General features: G+C 37.5%; 1 protein-coding gene across 2 annotated transcripts in view; it reads left to right on the forward strand.

Moving 5' to 3' along the window:
- Positions 1–1,477: 1,477 nt before the first annotated feature.
- Positions 1,478–23,410, forward strand: part of necab2 (N-terminal EF-hand calcium binding protein 2) — a gene marked incomplete at its 5' end in the record, with an annotated part of 130,975 nt that continues 109,042 nt past the window's right edge. For both annotated transcript variants that reach the window (XM_079825063.1, XM_079825064.1), the window contains 2 exons: positions 1,478–1,795; positions 12,211–12,235. In XM_079825063.1, coding sequence (XP_079681189.1) covers positions 1,478–1,795; positions 12,211–12,235 — 343 coding nt within the window. The remainder of the gene's footprint in view (positions 1,796–12,210; positions 12,236–23,410) is intronic.

Consider the following 23,410-nt stretch of genomic DNA (forward strand, 5'->3'; position numbering starts at 1 on the left):
ATAATCAGGCAACTTACACCGTGTCAAGCGAGCGGCCAAGCACCCTAAAAAATGAAAGCAGTCCTGTCTGCGTTGGATGCGGCAAGAGGCGACGCAACACAACAAATTCCTCTAACGATAAACTGATCGCGCGTTGTATTTCTGACGCACTTCAAGATCGGCGGGGGGAGATTTTATGAGGCGGACCGGGAAGATGCGGGGGACTTAGTTAAGTTTTTTTTTGCGCTTTATTTGGTAATATTTCAAATTAATATTAATAAAATAGTATCAGTAATACATTTTTGGTATGTGTGAGTGGCGCCCCTAGCGTTTGCCTATTCCGCCTATGCCACGGGCCGGCACTGCCAATGAGGCTCAGATCAACACACACACACCTCTGCTTCTGACGTGCGCTCTGCTCGGCGCCGCCGCGGATTGAAGAACACGGTGATTAAAAGATGGGGCGAAGCCGAAGCCTCCCGCAAGTTTCATATGTTATAAAGGTTAATCACGTTTTTTAGGGGGGCTGGGCAGAAGTTTGAAGCCCCCCCAAGGGTGGTGGTGTTGACATAGAAACACATAAATCCAAGTCTGAGGATGTGAACAGCTCCGAGTAGAACGTCCAGGGTTGCCGCCTCTAAATTACGATTACGACATGAACGCAGCATAAGCTTGTTGTTTTGGTTTAGAAGGAACTGTAAAAGGCGGCTGCTGTATCTTTTTGGCGCTGTGTGACTGTCTGTCTACAACTCTGCATAGCCTAACGGAGCGGGCTGATGACTTGTGATGTCTGTGTGAGTAGGGTGCGCGGAGGTATGCAAATACATACACTAACAGGCAGGTAGGACATCCTATCATTGCATTCGGACCGAATGCAATGATTGGACGAAAATGTTTTGATCCTGAGACTTCCAGAGTCGGTATATGTAATTTTTTTTTAAATATTTAGACCACTTCTATTATTGTTTGCTATCAGGATGTGAAGAGAGTTGCAACCAGAATGACAAAAAAAATATGAAAAAAGAACTAGAATAGGCCTAAATATCTTTATTTTTGTGGCGCAATGACTTAAAGGCATGCAATTGGGTGTTTTTATTGTGTCGTTTTTAAGTAGATGCTGTAGCCTACAGTTATGTAGAGGAAAGAGTAAATGACGGATCATGTTTCCTTAAATGGCAAAGATCTAAAACGAGTTACTGCAGTAAACTAAGTTAAAGCCAAAAATTTACTTTAACATCATTACCATAGTTTATTCAAAAGTTGTCTGGGATCAATGGACATTACAATCTATTCACTTTTTAAGCTACTCTCTCTAAAGTGCAAATATTGCTTTTTTTCGTTCATTCTTCTGCATCTGGACTAAATGGATGGCACTTATTGAACTGCTCCAATTAGGTGTGACAGGAGGGGTGATTTTGGGATGTGTGCTGCCGCTGATGTCACAGAGGAGGAGGGATCGCCCCCATAGCGCGCAGCATGAACGCTCCGCGGCAAAAGGATGTGTGAACAAGCAGCGCGCTACTGCAGGGACGGTGTCCACAAACTGCTCCACAAAGAACAAGCCAAACTCCGGGCACAGGACAGCAAAGAACAGCCCAAACCCGGGGCTCAGGACAGCGAGATAGCGACGGCTGCACAGTCCGGAAACAGCGGTTCTCAGCCCGGAGGAATAGACGGGCTCGTCCGCTGGATAGTCACCAAGATGAGCGACAATAAGAGCATCTCTACTCGGGAATATGTGAAGGAGGAGGCGGCTGTGGCTCAGGAGCAGTTCTTTGCACCGGAGCCCCGAAAGGGCATATCCGTCATTTTGGACGTAGGTGTTTGATATTTTATTTTTGTATGTATAAAGTAATATGAAATGCTTGCTCTCTTTTAACTTTATTCAATATATTGATTCATGATTAATTAATTAAACAACCTCAGAACAGTTTTGAGCAATTCCATTAGTTCAAAAAATATCTCGACAATACATCAACCCTCAACCCTCTCGACAATCAAGCCGAGTACACTTTAGGAATTTGAATCTGTTTAACTTTTTATCCAATCCACCCATTTTGCAGAGCAGTTATGAATTTGACACTTTGCACGTCAATGTTATGTAATATTTTACACAATATTTTTTTACATGGTTTTCTGGAGTACTAAATTCTGATGGGTTAATCGCAAGTAATCATTTTTTTTTGTAGTATAACCAAAATGTGATATTTCGCGTTAACAAAATACGGACACTAATCTCGCATATCACTCCGCGCACTCACGCTTATTGAGGCAAAACTGGCGCCATCGTGCGACTAAAATTGTTACTTAATACGATAAAACATGGCTTGTTTTAATTTTAATTTAGTCCTACATTGTGAGCATAAAACCTTTATTTGACTTTGATAGAAGCTCGAGAGTCCCCAAACAAGAAAACAAAAGGACTGCCGAAAATAAATTCTAAGAACTGGATGAGAGATATCTTAAAAGTAGACGACTCAGTTCTAAAAAAAACCCCACAAAAAAACAATTCATTTTAATTTACAGCAATGTATTTTAAAATATTTATATGAAGTATTAAATGTTAATAAAGTAATGGACCATGGACTATTGGACTATTTTTCTTAGCGGAAGTTCGGATAATCTAGTTGGATGATAAAAATAATTTCTGATGTCGATCAATGTTTTATGTACAAGACAAGTTTGCTGAGTAGCTGTAATAAGTCAGATGATTTTGTCAGATGGTCATAATTGCAAAATAAACCCCTTCAGGGTGTCCTTATCCCTGACTCTTGCATGTGCACACACATTCACAGTTACTGTTGAGCTTTTAATATGTGCAATAAAATAATCCACATAATTGTAAAATAATCTGAACATACACTAGATTCTAGTACAAAACATCAGTGATGCATTCAGCTGTAGCTTTCAGCATTTTGAGGTTATATAACAGTTTTTGCTCTGATTTTAAGGCTGTATCTCCGAGAAGCATACCCGAATCTAAATAATTTATTGCGCTTTTCCTGTGAGCCCGGCAGTTATGCTGTGTGGTTGGCTGCTGTGGCAAGGTCTCAGCAGTATTGATTTAGTAGGTCAAAGTATTGCCTCAGTATTGTTCGTTGCTGCTGGATAATTATGTGTATTTGATGATCATACCTCTTGAGATTTCTACATTGCTTTTAGGGGGAGAAGTTTAAAAAATTTAAGAGAGTGATAAGTAGTTCAGTCCCAGACCCAGATACAGTCTCAGGTAACCAGACTAGAAAGCAGAGGGGACGAAACTAATTAAAAACCTCAGAAAAAGGCCAGCGGCACCAATGCACCCTAGTATACAAAAGTGAAGATGGAGGAAATGAATAAGAGAATAAGGGGTTAAGCAGCTAATGAGGTGCTGTAGATAATTTGTCTTTTATGGATAGTGAGCACTTGTACATGATTTCTCTTGGCGAGTTCAGTATGGAGCGCAGGTGCTTGTAGGGGAATTGATTTCCACCTATGCTTTGTGAGAGAATTCCATTACTTAACTCAATCTATCTCTACCAAATGACATTTCTGCTGCCACCTCTGTTCCTGGATCAGCCTGACCGACCTTAAGACTGCATTGGTAAACAACAGAGAGTTATTCATCGTTACTTTCATTTTAAAAGTGTCTAAAGGAGCATGCAATTGTAAAGACCACTGTTTCCATTTCAAAAAGCTTTCGATTCACCGGCTAGACAAGTTATGGATTCAGGGTGTGTTGAATTCTCTCAGCACGGCTTCCCCAAACCAGACAGTGAAAACTAAGTGGAGCACTAACAAGCTGTCATAAAGAAGGCTAAGTGTGTTTCGCAATATTTCATGTCTCAGGTCCCAGAACTCATTTGGCTTAAGGGAGTAATTAAGTAAGTTTAATGTTTTTTGAACACTTCTTTTCCACTGAGGTTGAATACTGTGCACTAAATTACAGTAGCGCTCTCATTTATGCTTTAAATGTGAGGACGTTAGGCATTAAACTTGGCATGAAAGGAAGTTGCGTCAGTCTTTTCTTCCCTATTGTGACGTATACACGAATGAAAGCTTCTCGAACAAGAAAAAATGTGGGGTGGAAACTAATTTGCTCTGTCGGGAATCGATCGGATGGTTTGCTATTGGTCGATCTCATGTGAGTGACAGGTAGTCCCGCCCTCGAGCCAGCAAACACGTCATTAGAGAAGAGAAGAGGGAAGGGAAGTTATTTTGATGAAATATTACAAGGGCACATGAATTTAAAAAATAACATAACTAATTTATAATAAATACTGCTAGCCTGGATGCCAGGTGAATTTAGCCCCGCCCACAACATTTGAGTTTTGTACTTAAATTGGCTTATTCTTACTTATTTAACATTGAAAATGATCATGGGCGTCGGAACCATTGTACTTTTTACGATCAATGATATTGGACCCACTCATGTTTATCGTCTCTAACATTCAGCACATGTCTGTTTACCTACCCCTAATCGATAAACACGTATTATTAAAAACGTTAGACGCTTTATTTCCACTTTTCTAATATTTTCTTCATTTTTATTGAAAATAAATGCCTTTCCAATTTGATATGTGATGGGAAAACGGAGAAGATTGAGTTCGGCGAAAGCCGGACTCGAACTGCGGGTCGATTTGTGTCGAAACTAGATGCTGTGCGTCTTACCCCTACACTACTGCCGCTCTCAATGATATGGCGATTTCCATAATTTTGTCTTTCCGAACTATACGTTTAGCAAGCAAAGCGGTATATTTGTACTTAATGTAATTGGCATCTACTCCAGTAAAACATTTCTGAGGACCCACCCACATTTTTTTTGCTTCCGACGCCCATGAAAATGATGCATGTGTTTTTCTGAGGGATTGCCGTTTTGACAGTTTCCACCTGGACATATAGTCATATTTGCTCATTATCTTTAATGTATTTGCCCTGTTTTGATACGATTCCGTTTTACAACACCGGCAAAGATCGTTTACACTCATCTTCTTCTTCTACTTCTTCCAGCGTGCATGCAGTTGAGTTCTGTTGACAACTATGCGTCGCTCTATTGCTCTGATTGGTTGTAGGTCTTTCCAATTGAGGTCTTTCCTGGTTCGGTTGAAACACGCCCCATAATCAAAGCCCAATGGAGCAGTATCAGACCCATATTCTGACTAGAATTGAGTATGACGACGTCAGGCTAAAATACCGCAATATTCCATAAAAACAGGAATAGTCATTGATTTCATGGTGACTTTAATGTACATGTGTGAGAACAGACAGATTGATGATCAAATGGTGACTGCACATGACATTTACTAAAGACTTCATCGCACTATTGACTTGAACTTTAAAAAACTAATATATTTGGCATTTGTTCAGTGAATTGGATTTGATCCAAAGCACAGAGAATCAATCCAACTGACTTAGCAAGTCTAAATGTGAGTGAGTCCACATATTAAACAAGTCCATTCATTGAGTCACACTCTCTCCATTCAAACACTCTTTATCAGTCTTTATCATGCTTTGCCTAATACCTCATTCTCTTTTATCTCATCTTTATCGTCAACACAAAGAATCAGTGTTATTAAGAGTCTTTTAGCCTCCATTGACCAAAGAGGAACAAGCGTCATTTAGAGTATAGCCTTATTTTTTCCTGTGTTGTCTGGATTTAGTCCAATTGCAGTATTTGATTTGATTATTGGTCTGCTGGATAATGAGATGGTATTTTGGTTTACACTCTCTTGTAGCTGAGAAACCAATGAACAACCATGAATAGCTGTATGACTACTTCACCTGCACTATTCATTTAGTTTCTCCCGCTGTAAGTATAGCTCATTTTATCAACTTGTAGCTTTGTAGTTCACATTAGCGTTTTTTTGTGATTTTTTTTTTGTGTAGCTGTCCCCTTTTCCTGTCAGAGATATATCTTCTGAGGTACAAACAAACTGGGTCACCTACATTAGGTGACTTCATATTGTCAGACGTTGAAAATGGTATTTAACAATCCCCTTTATTCTCAGTTCAGGAAGATAATAATGATGAAGAAAGAATGATGGGTCATATTTAATAATATTATGTGTCTTTAACTACTATGTACTTACATCAAAAAAAATAAGTACAGTGTACTTATTGTGTTCATATTGTATTGCAATTGCTATTGAGGTGGGATGGGGGTAAGGTTAGGCACAGGTTTGGTGGTATGGATAGGTTTAATGGGATAGTTTAACCCAAAATCTATTTACTCAGCCTCATGTTGCTCCAAACCTGTATGAGTTTTTTTCTTCTTTTGAACTCAAAAGAAGGTATTTTAAAGAATGTTGGTAACCAGACAGTTGCCATTGACGTCCAAAGTATTTTTTCTCATACTATGGAAGTCAATGGCTACCATCAACTGTTTGATTACCAAAATTCTTTAAAATATCTTCTATTGTGTTACAGGTTTGGAACAATTAGAGGGTGAGTAAATTACACAATTTTCAACCCTTTAAGGGTGCATTGAAAGGTAAAGGAAGGGTCAACAATGTAATTATAGATGTAATTAGAGAAATTAATTACAGCTGTAATTAGATGCAGGTATTTTTTAATATATACAGTGGTGGTCAGAATTATTGGCACTCCTGGTAAATATGATCAAAGATGCATTGTTTATCCTTTTGATCTATCATTCAAAAAATTTGCAAAACCCTAACCTTTCATTGAAGTAAAAGAATGGAAAGTCGGGGGGGAAATCACATTATGAAATAAATGCTTTTCTCCAAAACATGTTAGCCAAAATTATTGGCACCTCTAGAATTTTTTATGAGTAAAATATCTCTTAAGTGTATTCTCATTAATATTTACATTTTTTAGCACACCAGGGTGACTAGGAACATGAAATTGTCTAGCCTTGACGTCTTGTTTCACAGGAGTATAAATATGAGGAAACACAAAGGCCAAATTCCCTTAATTATTCATCACAATGAGTAAAACCATTAGTGGAGTCTTGGGGTCAGAAAGCCTAAAACAAAAAATCAAGCAACCCCTACATCACCACATGTTGTTTGGGATGGGTTTAAGAAAAATCCTCCTCGCTCATCCAGAAACAAACTCCATCATATTCAGTTATCAGACACGACTGGAAATTCAAAATGGACCTGGTTCTGTGGTCAGATGAAACTATAAAAAGAGCTTTTTGGCAGCAAACCCATTTGGTGGCTTTGGTGCAAACAGGGATACAAAGTATACCCCATACCCACAGTTAAGAATACTGCAGGATCTTTGATGTTGTGGGCCTATATTTTTTTGCTGGAGGTCCTGGACATCTTATTCAGATATCATGGATTCTAGCAAATACCAACAGATAAAAAATCAATTTCTATCAGCCTCTGATATAAATCTTATTATGGGCCGTGGTTGGATCTTTCAGCAGGATAATGATCCAAAAACAAACATCAAAATCAACACACAAATGTGTCACTGAGCACAAAATGAAGCTTCTGCCATGGCCGTCCCATTCCCCTGACCCGAACCCTATAGAAAATGAGTGATGAACTGAAGAGGAGAAGCACCAACATGGATCTGGGAATCTGAAGGATCTGGAGAGATTCTGTATGAAGGAATGATCTCTGATCTCTTGTCAGGTGTTCACTAAACTCATCAGGCATTCTAGAACAAGACTCAGAGCTGTTATCTTGGCAAAAGGAGGTTCCAAAAAGTATTTAATAAAAGGATGCCAATAATTATGGCCAACGTGTTTTGGAGAAAAGCATTTATTTCATAATGTGATTTTACCCCTCACTTTCAATTATTTTACTTCAATGAAAGGTTCGATTTTTTTTGGTGAATTTAAAAAAATAAAAGATCAAAAGGATAATGCAGATTTGTTTTTTACTGCCATATTTGCAAAAAATAAAGCGAAGATGAAGAACAAATAGAAGGACATACAGTAAATGAGTATATATACAGCAAGAGTTTGTTGTTAGTCGCCAGCAGCACACCAGCTCCTAAAAAACAATGACTCTCAAAACCAATCTTACTCGCGTATGGAGCAGAAACAGTGCAACATCTGCGTCCTTTTTTAGGCCTTCCTACTTCGGTCTCTCCAGCGCTGGAAAGCTTTGTAATGTCTCTCAGTCATCTCTCTTTGTTCAGTCATTCTTCAAATTTATCTCCCCCTTGCTCACTCTCTCTCCTCCCCAATTATGACTGGACACGCCCCCTACTGCTGATTGGCTACAAGTGTGTTTTTCCGATCCACAGGGTTTCTCAGAAATGACTTGCTGCACCTTTAAAGACACCTAATATAAAGTGTCACCAAAGGATATAACTCCCAGCTTATGGTGGTTCTGTTCTTATGTTTTAATAAGAGTTAATTATTTAATATAATCAATTTCTCTTTTTGCTATTTATACCAAAGTATATAGCTATTTATACCGTGCGTCTCAGAACACTGCCTGTTTCTATAGCAACGCAACCAGAGATTCTGACGGTAGCTGCCGTGACTACTAATCAACGATTCGCTCTTTCATTTAGAAGGCGGGGCCTGTTCGCTATAGTGGGCGTTGCACTTTCTCACATTCATAAGTAATCTGAGTGCACCGTCTTCCTATATATAAAGTCTTTGTTTATTCTCTTTTGCATTATCTGCTACCTCTTTTTGTGATAACAATGCTTTGGATCCTGTCATTTAATGGTTTACAACTGGTTTTGCTGAAGACCCGACACTCCAGTTAACAAAAATATCTTTCTTTAAAATCTAATATGGAAGTTTATTAATGATACAATGCATTTAATAGGCCCAACAATATGCAAAGTTATTAACATGACACACTACCGTTCAAAAGGTTGGGGTCAGTAAGAATATGTATTTTTTTTTTTTTTGGAAAGATGTTATTACTTTTATTCAGCCAGGACAAGTTAAATATATCAAAAGTGACAGTAAAAACTTAAACTGTTACAAAAAACAATCTATTTTTTTTATATAAATGCATAATTGTTTTCAACTGAGATCATAATAAGAAATGTTTCTTGAGCACCAAATCAGCATAGTAGGATCATGTGACACTGAAGAAATAATAAAAAAATAATAATACACAACCAAACAATTATATCTAATTCTTTCCAGATGTAAGGTAGCCAAGCAGAAAATATTGACTATATATTTAAACAAATCAAACCCACACAAACCAGGTTCATCCTTGATGCATGTGAACCTGATTTCAATAAAAGAGTCTGGGTTATATTTTTGTCAACAATTACTTTCTCCTCACATTTAAAAGATGATGATCCTTTTAATTTTATTTCTTTAAAGATGCATGATTATATGGCTATAGTTTTGTTATTTACTTAATTATTAATTACAGATCTGCGGCAACCTAGTTTGGGGTCATGACCCACCAGTTGAGAACCACTGCTGGCGATTAATGCTGCAGGCACTTTTGCTTTAAGATATAAAACAGCTAGGAAGATTAAATACCAATAGTGCCACTCGAGCGCTTTGTAAAATACATTACAGTATTGATCGAACATGGCTAATGTCACTGTTCCTACAATCACTCTCCCCATTTTAATGGCTGTGGCCAAGAAAGAATTGACCCCCCTCCCCCATTGTTCTCGTTCTTCTGCAGATGTTTCAGTGATTGTCCCGATGTCAATGTATCCCTTCTGTGTGGCTTTTGAGTTTGTTCTGTGATGGTGAAGTATCCTGACAGGAATGCTGTTAGCTGTCAGGAATGAATGAAGCAGCTGGCTCATCCAATTGAGAAGTGATTTAGACCGTCAACAGAAGGTGATCACTCCATTGAAGCAGATCAAATTGTGCGCTGTCAATATGTGTTTCAATTATCGAATGTTTGACACACACTCTCCCTCCGAGTCACAAACATGCGTGTCCAATCACAAACATGCACCTCCATTCTTGCTTGTGCAGCCAGTACATTTAACATGGGCATCCAGATCTGAACACAACCAATTCACGCTTCATTGTATTTATTTATTTAGAAAATGAGAAAGGGTGAAGGCTGAATATATATCGACTGCTGTAAAATTAGCCCGTAGTAAGTAACGCTTCCCAGCACATGCTATTGACTGTGATTTCCCTGTTACAAGAGAGTCTTAAGTGGTCCATTTCACATCTGACTGGACAGTGTGATCAGGTTGCTCTTACAGATATAGGCACCTCACTCAATCTCTCACAAGTTCAACCAAACACATCAGCAGTATACAAACTTGCTTAGTCTTGATTTAAAAAAAAGAAACTTAAAGGGATAGTTCACCCAAAAATGAAAATTCTGTCATTAATTACTCACACATGTCGTTCCAAATCTGTAAGATTTCGTTCATCTTTGGAACACGAATGAAGATCTTTTTGATGAAATCTGAGAGCTTTCTGTCCCTCCATTGGCAGCTACGCAACTACCACTTTGACTTTTCTAATAGTTCATAAAGAGATCGAAAAACCAATCCATATGAATTGAGCAGTTTAGTCCAAATTTTCTGAAGAGACTCGATCACTTTATATGATGAACAGATTGAATTGAGGCTTTTATTCACATATAAACATTCATCAACTCACACATCAGTTGGTAAACGGAAGCTCAAGCAAGTTCACTTGACGTGTGAGAACCAATGAGGTTCATTCTCGTGTTACGCAGCACGTTTGAGCTTCTGCAAGAACCAATGAGGTTCATTCTCGTGTTACGCAGCACGTTTGAGCTTCTGCAAGAACCAATGAGGTTCATTCTCGTGTTACGCAGCACATTTGAGCTTCTGCAAGAACCAATGAGGTTCATTCTCGTGTTACGCAGCGTTTGAGCTTCTGCAAGAACCAATGAGGTTCATTCTCGTGTTACGCAGCGTTTGAGCTTCTGCAAGAACCAATGAGGTTCATTCTCGTGTTACGCAGCGTTTGAGCTTCTGCAAGAACCAATGAGGTTCATTCTCGTGTTACGCAGCACATTTGAGCTTCTGCAAGAACCAATGAGGTTCATTCTCGTGTTACACAGCATGTTTGAGCTTCTGCAAGAACCAATGAGGTTCATTCTCGTGTTACGCAGCACATTTGAGCTTCTGCAAGAACCAATGAGGTTCATTCTCGTGTTACACAGCATGTTTGAGCTTCTGCAAGAACCAATGAGGTTCATTCTCGTGTTACGCAGCACATTTGAGCTTCAGCAAGATCCAATGAGGTTCATTCTCGTGTTACACAGCATGTTTGAGCTTCTGCAAGAACCAATGAGGTTCATTCTCGTGTTACACAGCACATTTGAGCTTCCACAAGAACCAATGAGGTTCATTCTTGTGTGTTATGCAGCACGTTGGAGCTTCCTGAAGAACCATTGATGTTCATTCTCATGTGTTACACAGCACGTTTGAGCTTCCGCAAGAACCAATGAGGTTCATTCTCGTGTTACACAGCACATTTGAGCTTCCGCAAGAACCAATGAGGTTCATTCTCTTGTGTTATGCAGCACAATTGAACTTCCACAAGAACCAATGAGGTTCATTCTTGTGTGTTGTGCAGCACGTTTGAGCTTCCTGAAGAACCAATGAGGTTCATTCTTGTGTTACACAGCACGTTTGAGCTTCCACAAGAGGTTTCCGCAAGCAGGTATAGTTGAACTTCTGTTTGTGTTCACAGATCAATATTGATATGTGAATAAAATCCTACATGAAATCTGTTCATCATATAAAGCGATCGAGTCTCTTCAGAAAATCTGGACTAAACTGCTAGATTCATATGGATTAGTATCTCTTTATAATCTTTTTGAAGAGTCAAGGTGTCAGTTGCATAGCTGTCAATGGAGGGACAGAAAGCTCTCAGATTTGATCAAAAAGATCTTCATTTGTGTTCTGAAGATGAACCAATGTCTTACAGGTTTAGAACGACATGAATGACAGAATTGAAATTGTTGGGTGAAGTAACCCTTTAAAGGTTATAGTGTAATTTGTGCTGGTGGTCTTCTTAATGTAATGAAAGGATTCATTGCACCACCATGTTAAGGGCTGAAGTATCATACAATTGCAAACAGCCTATCTATAGAACCACCCCCTCCTTTTCTGAGTAGGTTGATTGACATTGAACCCTACAGAGAGACACATTTTTAATTACTTTTATCCATCTTTTTTTCCTAGTTCATACAGTACCTTACTTTTCTTCAGCCACTATCTAATTTCAGCCAGCTAAATAATTTTCAAGTTTAGGTGAATTCGAATGATAATATGAAATGATTAATAATTTGTATTAATATTCTGCATTTCTCTGTGTGTGTGTGTGTTTCATTTCAGATTTTCCGGAGAGCTGACAAGGATGGTGAGTTTAATCTGCTTCATATCATGTCATGTTGAATCATTAATGTGAATGTGATTCTTAGACTCTGTTCTGTTCTTAACATGAAATCAGATTTGACCCTATTTACTTTAATACACATTTCCCATCTCTTCAATGTACACTACTGTTCAAAAATGTAGTTTCAATAAGATTCTTTTAATTCTTTTATTTAAGAAAAAAATACAGTATACATACAGTAAATGCAGTACAGTATTTATAGAAATGCAGGAAAAACAGTAATATTGTGAAATACAATAATATTGTAAAATATGATTACAATTTAAATTTCTATTTAATATATTTTAAAATGTAATTTATTCCTGTGATGGCAAAGCTGAATTTTCAGCATCATTACTCTTTTTATTCTCAGGAAACATTTCTTATTATCAATGTGCAAATCAATTTATTTGAAATGGAAGTCTTTTTTTAACATTATAAATGTGTTTACTGTCAATTTTGATCAAATTTGTTTCCTTGCTGAATAAAAGTCTTAATTCAGAAGTGTTAAAAATCCCACTGACCCCAGGTTTATGAGTGGTGTATCCACAGAATAAATGACAGCTATTATAGTTTTACACAACACTGAAGATCTTGACCATCTGTCCGCACGGTGCTGACAGCTGAAAAGACAGAACGCGAAGAAACAGTCCAGAAAATACAATGGAAATGTGCTGCCTTATGCATAATCTTTTCAATAATTCCCATTTGTGGGACTTATTAAAAGTTCAGTTCTTTTTCTTCTCATATGCCTGACCAGTATGATTCCTGCACGGTATTCTAACACTGCTTCAGTGAGATATCATCTGCTAAGAAAATCAATACGTAACGCACCAACTAGTGATTGCGTTTGCTAGATGTTCTAAAATATGTTTTCTTATATTACAATGCTAATTGAATTGCAGGAAAAATTCCAGGGCCTGGTTTCACAGACAGGGTTTAGATTAAGCCAGGATTAGGCTTTATTTCACTTAGGACATTTAAGCAGCTTTTCTAAACTTGCTTTAGAAAAAAACATTTGGTGTGCATCTTGAGACAAAACAATGACACTTGACATATTTTAAGATATATCAGTTCAAGTTACTTTCAGTTAAAACAGATCAAACACGCATTTTAGTCTGGGACTAGATTAAGCCTTGTCTGTGAAATCGGGGGCAGATGTATTTACTAATTGATTTTTAGAGTAGTCTCATTATGCAAATGAGCTCCTTTATCCATATTCATACCCTGTGTCCGCAGAACAATTATGATTATGAAGATAGGCTCCGTTGCATATTTTGCAATGCTAAAATTCATGTACTGTATGGGAAGATTCACATTACATTTCATTTAGATGTATTGTAATGCAGTTTTCTAAATGATTCCTGATTCCCTGTCCGTCGTTATTGGCATAGACCGGGTCACATCTGTTCTCAACATTTGGTTTGAGATGAAATATACATATACAAAAAAAGTCTTTATTTTAGCTTCCTTTAACATGGAAAACGGCGTGAAACTAGTTATTGCACCCAGGCTTAAAAGAGAGTCGATACAAATAGCAGAGCGAGGAAACCTGCAGCAAACCTTGTTAAAAGGAGTAGTGGCTATTTGATGTGTGATGCTGGCGCCGTTTGTGTTATTTTTAAACCACTCCCAGGGGAGCAGCTTGGTGACAGTTTTAATGAGAGAGAGAGACAGAGCAAGAGGGTGGGGGGAAAAGAAAAAACAAGAATCAGGACCACAGGAGATGGGTGCCATGTTTTGCAACACTTTGGTTTTCAATCACACAACCGTCTAACGTAGAAACAAAGCACAGAAGTCTAATTTGCCTCCAGCATTTAGAGCTAAACTCCTAGGAGTGAAACATTATTATTCTCTTTCTTTTCGAATAGGGCTGCATGTGTTAAAGGGAAGGTTCTCCTCAAAAATTTTTATATTTTGTCCTCATTTACTTATGTCATTTTATACCTGGGTTTATTTTTTCCATGGAACACAAAATAGAAATGTTCTCTTTTCATACACTTTGAGAGTTTAATGTGACCACAACTGTGAAAAAAAAGTGAATAAATAGTATAATATAAAATAATATAAATAAATACACTACTTGGTCAAATGTTTGGAGTCTCCAAGGAGTAGGGCTGTAACGATTTGACCAAAAATAAAAACCTTGATTTAATTGAACATTTTACCTCGATTACGATTAATGAACGATTATGTTGCTTTTTTTTTGCTTTTTTGCCTTCATAAGGTTGAGTAAGTTCACTGATAAGGTTTGTTCTGTAAATATTTTCTACTATTAAAGGTGGATTTTTTTTTTCTAATGAAAAAATTTATTTCTTTGTGATTTTAAAACACTTGAAGGAAACGGTTCACTTTCAGCAGTTATTGTCTATGGGGCAGATTACTGCTAGTACATCAGATACAGATATATTAGCACAGTAGGCCTACATTACATTTATTTGAATGCATTAATGAGCGAGTGATTGTGTGTGTGAATTACTCATACAGTCTCTATTCATTATGAAGCTGTGGTTTGTACTTACTTCAAAGGTGATAAAATATATGCCTATAACGGTTGAGTTTCTAAGCTACTTTAGTGAATTTACTTTAGTCACAGGACAGCGTTGATCCTGCGTTTCTGTGTGCGATCTTCACGTGATGTGCAAGCTTCTGTCTGAGTGTTCGTTTGTCAAAATATATCAGGCATTAGTTCAACATAATACACATCTGATGGTCAAAAATCGCTTTACTGTTCAAACTTGCAGGCCTTAAAACACATACAAATGACAAAGCTTTATGAGGACGCAGGTGAGAGGTCTGCCTTCAGGGCGCGCGCGCGTTGTCAGAGACGCGACACGGCTCGGCTCTCTGTGTCATAGAAAGAAGCTGAGCACTGAACGGTTAAGTTTTCCGTATTGTTGTTTTTGAACAGTGCACAATTGCTTTAAATGTTGAAACTGGCAAGCCTTTAAATGCATTTACGTGACAAACTTTATGAGGACGAAAGTGAAAGCAATCTGGCTTCGGGGGTTGCGCGCGCCGTCTGTCTGTGTGTGTGTGTGTGTCAGCGCATTGGCTATAAGAACGACAATTAACTTACCTGTATAAACTGTGTAAAACATGCAGCTACTATAGTGATTCTGGGCATCTATAAACACAGATAACTGCTCCTGCATCTCTGTGTGCCTGCAAACTGCACTTGATGTGACTGATGAGGCGGAGTCACGTGAAAACCAAAATAACTGACATGGGAAAAATATGTCAGTTAGAGGTTCTGAATGTCGGTTTCGATTATTTTTCGATTAATCGTACAGCCCTACTTGGGAGGTGTTTACACGACACCTTTTTCAAATAAAAATGTAAAACTTTTTATGCATTTTGGCTGTTCACTTAAACAACAACAACAGCATTTTGAGGGCCTGAAAACGCAAACTTTTGAAAATGGGTTTCAAAGTGTACATTTTTGAATTGTGACGTCATGCGCATGCTTATTAAGTGTTCATTCTATAGGTGCATAGTGTCTGTTTACAACGTCACATCGCCAACTACTGGCCTGGCATGCTAAATACAGAGTTTTTAGTCGTTTTCGCAGATCCATGTGAACGGAGATCGTTTTGACAACGTTGTTATCTGTATGCGAAAAACGCAAAGGAAAAACGTTTCCGTTTTTAGCACATTGTTGTCATGTAAATCTTATACTCTCATACTCTTATACTAACACTAATATAGTATACACTATCATACACTATACTATAATATACACTAACACTAATATTATGAAATGTTGTTCGAGTTGAAAAGAACAGTTTTCTACTCGAACTATTTTTCAAATGTCATTATGCGTGTCATTATTCCTGTGATATTATAATTATTTTTGAAGTATCATGAAGACTGGAGTGAATGAATGAATGGCTGCTGAAAATTCAGTTTTGCCGTCACAGGAATAAGCTACATTTTAAAATATATTACATTGAAAAACAGTTATTTTAAATTGTAGTGATATTTCAAAACATTTCAGTTTTTATTGTATTTTTGATCAAATAAATGAAGCCTTTGTGAGTGTAAGAGACAAAAAAAAAATCTGAATTTTTCCGAGCGTTATGTAAATACATAATATAAAATAATAAAAATATAAAAAAATCGGCTGCATACGACGACACTGTATTCCACACCTTCGGAAGTTTGAATCAATATGGTGCGTACGTAGTGACAGTTTTCATTGAAGTTAGCTATTCCTTTGAAATACATTATTTATGGATCAATTTATCTTCCAGAATAAACCATCATACTGAGAGCAAACAACACAGAGAGTGTCATGCCACCCCGCCGCATGTCTCTTACTGCAGGAGTGATTGGTTACATCATGCGTGCGGAGCAGGCAGAGAGAATCATTAACGTCTGTTGTATACAGGAAATGACATGCTCTTTTGGCCTAAGAGCTTTTATGCAGGCTTGGTCTGGCAGGCTCAGCCTTCTGCTTTTTGATTACCTGGTCTGTGACCATAAATCTGCAAGGGCTGTTGACATGAGAGCAGACTGGCAGAGACCTGCGTGACCCATCACCTTATCTGCATCTGCAGTTCGCCCTCCTAAATATATCACTCAGTTTAAGGGAGACAAAGAGCAGTATGGGTACCTGTAATGGAAATTTAATTGGTTCTTTCAGCTGTTTTAAATTCTGTACTGTTTCTCTGTGCGGCGTTTTTCACATCTAAAAGATCTCACAGGAACAGAGAGAGCAGAAGGGCTACAGATTTGTACTTTTTTGTTGACTAATTACAAAATCACTGTGTGCCATGATAAAGGGAGGTTTAGCCCTTAAATGCATATTGTGTAGAACCAATTCATATGAAGAACCAGTCAGTAGAATAATGTAACGTTTTACACTGTGGGGCAACAGAATCAGGATGAAAATGTACACAACCTTAAAAATTGGTGTAGGGGTGGGCGATATGGCAAATATAATATCACCATTGTTTCACGCAGGATCACGATCTTATCACGTTTGGTTTTTAGGACTATTTTGCAAATCACTAATCTATAAAGTCAAACTATTTCCGAAATTACACTTTACAAGGCAACAAAAGAAAAAAGAATCACAGACCATTTAGGACAAAGTAGAGGTGGGCGGTATGACCAAAATCTTATTTCACTTTATTTTATTTCATTATTTTATCTTTGTAATAAGAACAAAGATGCTCAAGAGCAGTGAGTGATTTTATCTTTGTATTTTGTTGTTTGCAGAGGTGGACAGTAACTAAGTACATTTACTTGAGTACTGTACTTAAGTAAACTTTTTGAGTATCTGTACTATCCTTGAGTAGTATTTTTTCTGGAAACTTATGACTTTTACTTCACTACATTTGAAAGACAAACATCGTACTTTTTACTCCACTACATTTCTATCAAGGCCCTCGAAGTAGAAAGTCGTAGTCGCTTTGAAAGTCAGTGGATGATTTGTTTTCTTCTTTAAAACGTGATTCGTGTTTGTTTGTTTTTTGTTTTTTTTTTGCAGACAGCCCATCAGTAATCACTCTTGTAGGATCACATGAAGTTCAATGATTTCCAAGTATTTTTTGAACACTAATCAATTGATCAATAGCAAAATAGAAGGTGGCAGTTCCCAGACGCAGTGCGCGCAACCATGGTCATACTTAAAAGTTAAAATTCAGAAGAGCAGACGTGGATAAGTCTGAAAAAGTGCGATGACACGAAAGTGCACACAGAAAGCTGCCTCTCAGACCCCAGACCGCAAGTACTGAAGTTTAGTCTATTCAAAACTAAAATCTTATTATAGTCAATAAAAACTAGACTAAAACTAAAACAATTCAGATGCCTAAAATGTTATAGTCAAAAGACTGACTAAAACTAAATCAAAATTTGCTGTCAAAATTAACACTGGTATGAAGTATGGTTGGTCAAATTATTTTTATAGATTTACCCGCCAAGTTGCCATAGCCTTGTGGATACAGCGCTAACGCATAGGTAACGTTCGACAATGATTAGTTAGCATGCCAAAGCGTAGTTGGGCTAATAATGTTAACTGAAGTCCTTTCAGAAATGTTTTTACATAATCCTGTCAAATAAACACAATGTAGAAACCTTTCTTTTCTAGTATGATTTTGACTTTGATAAGAGCTTTGTAACTTTTAAGCAAGTATTTAAATGAGTTCAAGATATGCCAGCATGTCAGATGGAGCATGACTGGCTTAAACCACCATGATGGAACAGCGTGCATTCATACAACAGTGCAACAATAATAAAATAATGCGTTTACTTTAACTTTTGATACTTAAGTACTTTTAAAAGCAAGTACATCTTTACAACTTTCACTTGTAATGGAGTAATATTTAACCAATAGTATTTTTACTTTTACTCAAGTAATGGAGTTGTGTACTTTGTCCACCTCTGGTTGTTTGATTAACATTAATGACCCAGACAGCAGCAGGTTTATTAGGCTGCTGTCACTTTAAGACCGAATGCACAGATCTAATATACTGATGCACATGTGTATCATAATATTCTGACATCCACATCCGAACTGTTTACATTCACTGAAGATATAAACAACTGTGTTTATGTTAACCATGGGCCTGTACCAGGATGGTAGTTTAACAAACTCAGGATTAGTTTCGAGTTTCATTAGTATTCATCAGTAGCGAACAGCCAATCACATGCTGAGAATCAGTGAAACTGAGATTCACTTCTCGCGAGAGAAGCAGCGAGATTGATTTCTATCCTCTGCAGAATTTAAACAAATTTACACAGCAAGAAGAAAAGAGCTGTCTATAAAAGAGGACAGAAACGTATACGTCAACGCAAGTAAAAGTTATGAAGTTAGTTTAGTTAATATAGAGAGAATTGAACATTTAAGCTCACATGTAGTCATTTTGTATAGCTTTATTTATTGATTTTAAAGCTTATTTGTATGACCTTTATATAGGCTATTTATATTATTTTAACAAAGTGCCTATTAATGATTGATTAACTAAAATGATACATGTGTAATTGATTAGGGGTATAATAATTACATAAATTATATCTAAATCATTCAAAATTATTATTATTATAAATAAGCATTGTTAAAAGCCAGACGCTTTAGTCTTTAAAAACCATTTAATTTGGAGTAGAAAAAGGGGGAGTGACTTTATTGCATCAGAGGTGTGTCACTTTGCTCACAGCTGATTGGTCCAATTTCAGTTTGAGATCTCTTATCCAGAACATAACCTGCCCTGGAGTAGGTTAGCCGTGGAGAGTAAATTACTATGGAGATAGCCAAACTACTTTAATGGTACCTAAAACCCAGGATTTTCACAAACTAAGCTTAAACATATCTGGCTAGCCAGCGAAACTGGCTTCATGGTATAGGCCCCATGTCTGTATTTGACAAAGAGAACTTAGTTCAGTACTCACAGGCTGTATTACAGGCTTTTAATGTGCGTTTTTAAACTTTAACCTGAGCGCCATGTTTTTAGAAAGCTATTGATCCTGCAAAAGACGCGAGACATGGACACAACAGTCAAACACATTTGTCTAGTACATGTTTTCATGAAAACAATGGAAAAACAGCACAGTGGATTGTAAAAACACATTCTGTGTTAACGGCTCTGTAGTCTTAGGTTGTGACTCGTTAAAAAGAAGTCAGTTCACAGAGTCATTTGTACACAAATCGGACATCATGGCTCGTGCTGTGTTTGTCGGCACAAGAAGTGAACTTTTGCTTGCACTATGACGAAACTGACTTCCGACTGTCATTTTAAATGTCACAACTTTTTGTCGCAGCTAATTTGTGGGTTTGAACGTATAATGTGCGCTTCTCTCCTCTCTAGTACTCTCCCCCTCTTTGCTCCAGATTTGCGGGTTCTCACTGGCAGTAAATGAGTGTTTACGTGTGTGCTCACTGAAAATAAACATGCTGACAGCAGCCTCACGCACAGCATGCAAGCATCAAGGCTTCCCTGCTCTAGATCTTATGAATCATTAAAGTTGTGTAAAAATGGCATGATGGGTAAACAATATCTCAGGTTAGTTTTCCAGTCATGAATATTCCTGGTATTAATCATGTAGTATGTTTACTTGATAGTGTACTGCTAAATATTAAAGACTTGAAGGATTTGCTGATGAGAATGCAGATTTGTTTTACTTCAGATTAGTGCGCACTTTATATACCTTCAGTGTAGTGTAGAGCTTTTGGACACCACATGTCTGTATCCTCCCGGGGCCAACTCTGAAGCTATCACCACAAAGAACAGCAACACATGTTGTCTCCTCTTTGGATCAATATAGATGTGCATTGCTTGGTTCTCTTTGATTTTTCATCATGCTTCACTTGTCTGTGTGGATAAGCAGCTTTGTCCTTATGCAAAACAAGCGGAATGTGTAGCCACTTGGTCTGATTAAACGTCAGTTAATTCAGTATTATGTCCATTTGCTCCCACCCAGAATGCTTTGTATTAAATGACGTTAACATTGTGCTGTATAAACTGCCTCATATATCGGGTAAGAACGATGTGCATTTACATTTAAATTGTTACATATTTTGATATAAGTTTATATGCATGTGCAAGATGATAATGCATCAGCCAGTGTGTTATTAAAGAGGACCTATTATGCAAAATTCACTGTTTGAACACCGATGTGTGTCTGCAGTGTGTGAGAACAATCAGTCTATAATGGTAAAAATCCGCTCACTCATTTTTTTTTATAATTCCCATAAATCAAAAGCAGTCTTTTCAAATGAGCACATTCAGATTCCCCACCTACAATGACATAATTGTAGGGAGAAGCCCCGCCCACAGCCGGTGACGATCTGCCCTATTAGCATAGACACAGCCCTGAGTGAGAATTATAGGGTTCGCCATTTCTCTATATCTGTTTACACAAAATACACATTTAAACCATAGACTGTAAAAAAATGGACGATGCGCCTCCACTCTCTTCCATTGAAGTAAGTGAAGCCACCAGTGTCCAAATATGGCGCTGACATCTTGGGTCTCGAGTCTGTGCCGTAGTTAGCGGGAAGATGATCCGCGATACCAAGGTCCTATCCACACTCCCACCTAATCAACAACTTTTTGTGAAATAAACAGTTATGGAAATGTAGAAATTAAAGTTAAAGCTCCAATCTCCTCCCGAAGTTCCCGAAAATGTCCGTTGGTGCCTCAGTGAATACTTCACTCAGAGAAGCTGTCATTCTCAGCTGTCAATAACAACGTCACACCCCCGATTTATAGCATATAGCATAACTTATTTAAAGAATAAACACTTGAACTAACATCAGCGTGATAAAAATTGCCTAAAATGACAGAAACCATCTTTCGAAAAAATGTATTTCCAGTGTAATTTGATTGTTTAGTTTGCCTATTTACATGGAGAGGGCGGGGTTTATTACATATACTGCAACCAGTCACCTGGGGGCGATTGACCCGCTTTGGCTTAACTTTCTCGTGTGGCACGCTTGGTTTAAACAAACAGCCTCCATTCCAGGATGTCATTCATACATTTGGGAGTCTGCTCAAGTGGCCGCATCCGTCTTTTCACCTTTATTGCAATACAGTAGGTAACACAAATGCAATAGCATGTCATAAAAGCAAGATGACTGTGATGACAACATAAGTTATACAAGTTGACAACACACCGTAATTAAACTAAACTATACCTGTTCTATCTTCATGCTGCAGATATTCTCTGGCACAGTAGGCATCTTACAACAGTTGCCACATGACCACCTGTACAGCGATTTACAGATTATCATGATGATAGAATATGCAAATCAATGACTTGAAGATAGTTAACTCCACATCAACTACATAAATTCATCAATTAACCATTCAGATTGGTCACTTCTTCCTGAGTCTCTCCATCATTGTCTAACTCTGGTTCCAACTTTACTGGCAGTTTCTGACATTTTTAGTGCGTGAGATTGTCCTGTTTTGCTGTTGGCGGTATGCCGGTGCATGAGCTCTTGAAGCTCCGCCCTTTTACTGAAAGGGGTCCGGTAGCAGCAGGTCATTTGCATTTAAAGGGACACACAAAAACGGCAGGTTTTTGCTCACCCTCCAGAAGTGGGGTGTGATAATTTTTATTTTTAATAAAAATGATCTGTGGAGGTATTTTGATAAAACTTCACATAAACAGGACACCAGATACTTATTTTACATCTAGTAAAAAGGGGCATAATAGGTCCCCCTTTAAGGGAAGTAAAGAGAAACATTTGGTACATTGTTTGTCATTGCACAAAATGTTAAATTATTCAATTTAGTTCAATAAGGAAATAACTGATGACAGACAAAGCAGAATCCAGTAAAATATATTTGTCTGAAATTTATAATTTAAATCTGTCTTTAAATTTATAAACTTATATACAGGCAAATACATATTTAATTGCCGATATTTGAAATGAAAATGTCATAATAGCAACACTATGAATTCAAATTAAAATGATTTCACTCAATAGCATAGGTTACAATAAAACCGTGAAGATGTTTGAAATGTCCATCTAATTCATTCAATTATTGAATAATAACCTCATGAATTACAACAAGTATTTAATTAAAAATAATAACCCACTTAGCACTGCTGAAAACGCATGATGTTTTGTTTTGTTCAACGCGAGCCACACGCTTGCACATCCTTTCACTATTGCCAAAAAAGTGTAAACATGATGTAAATAAGAGATTCATTGTACAATTAAGACAGCTTTTTTATTATAACGGGAGTTTTCACGAGAGTGCAGAATTCAGTGAACTTGCTCTTCAGAGATTGACAGCCTTTATAATGGGAGGTCTCTTCTCTTGCTTTCGGTTTATTATCTGAATACAAGTTTAGTTTTTCAAACTTTTCAAGTAAATAACTTTTTCTGGATTGATAACGGCTTTTGAATTGGAAACTGATAACTAATCGACAAGACAAAAAGTACTTAATTTCACCATAAATTGATATAGAGAACCACAACATTTTACTGTTATTGGTACCGACTACTGAAATGTCGGTACTGTGACAACTAGGAGTGTAACGGTACACGTATTCGTACCGAACCGTTTCGGTACAGGGCTCTCGGTTCGGTGCGCGTGTGTACCGAATGGTTACGAATGCAATCTTTAACAGTTAACAGTCGGCTTGTTTTAAGTGCTGAACACACTTCAGTCCTAGTTCCCACACAAACATGTTAAGTTTTCAGTC

The sequence above is a fragment of the Gobio gobio genome, assembly GCF_949357685.1.
Source record: "Gobio gobio genome assembly, chromosome: 9".
Classification (NCBI taxonomy): domain Eukaryota; kingdom Metazoa; phylum Chordata; class Actinopteri; order Cypriniformes; family Gobionidae; genus Gobio; species Gobio gobio.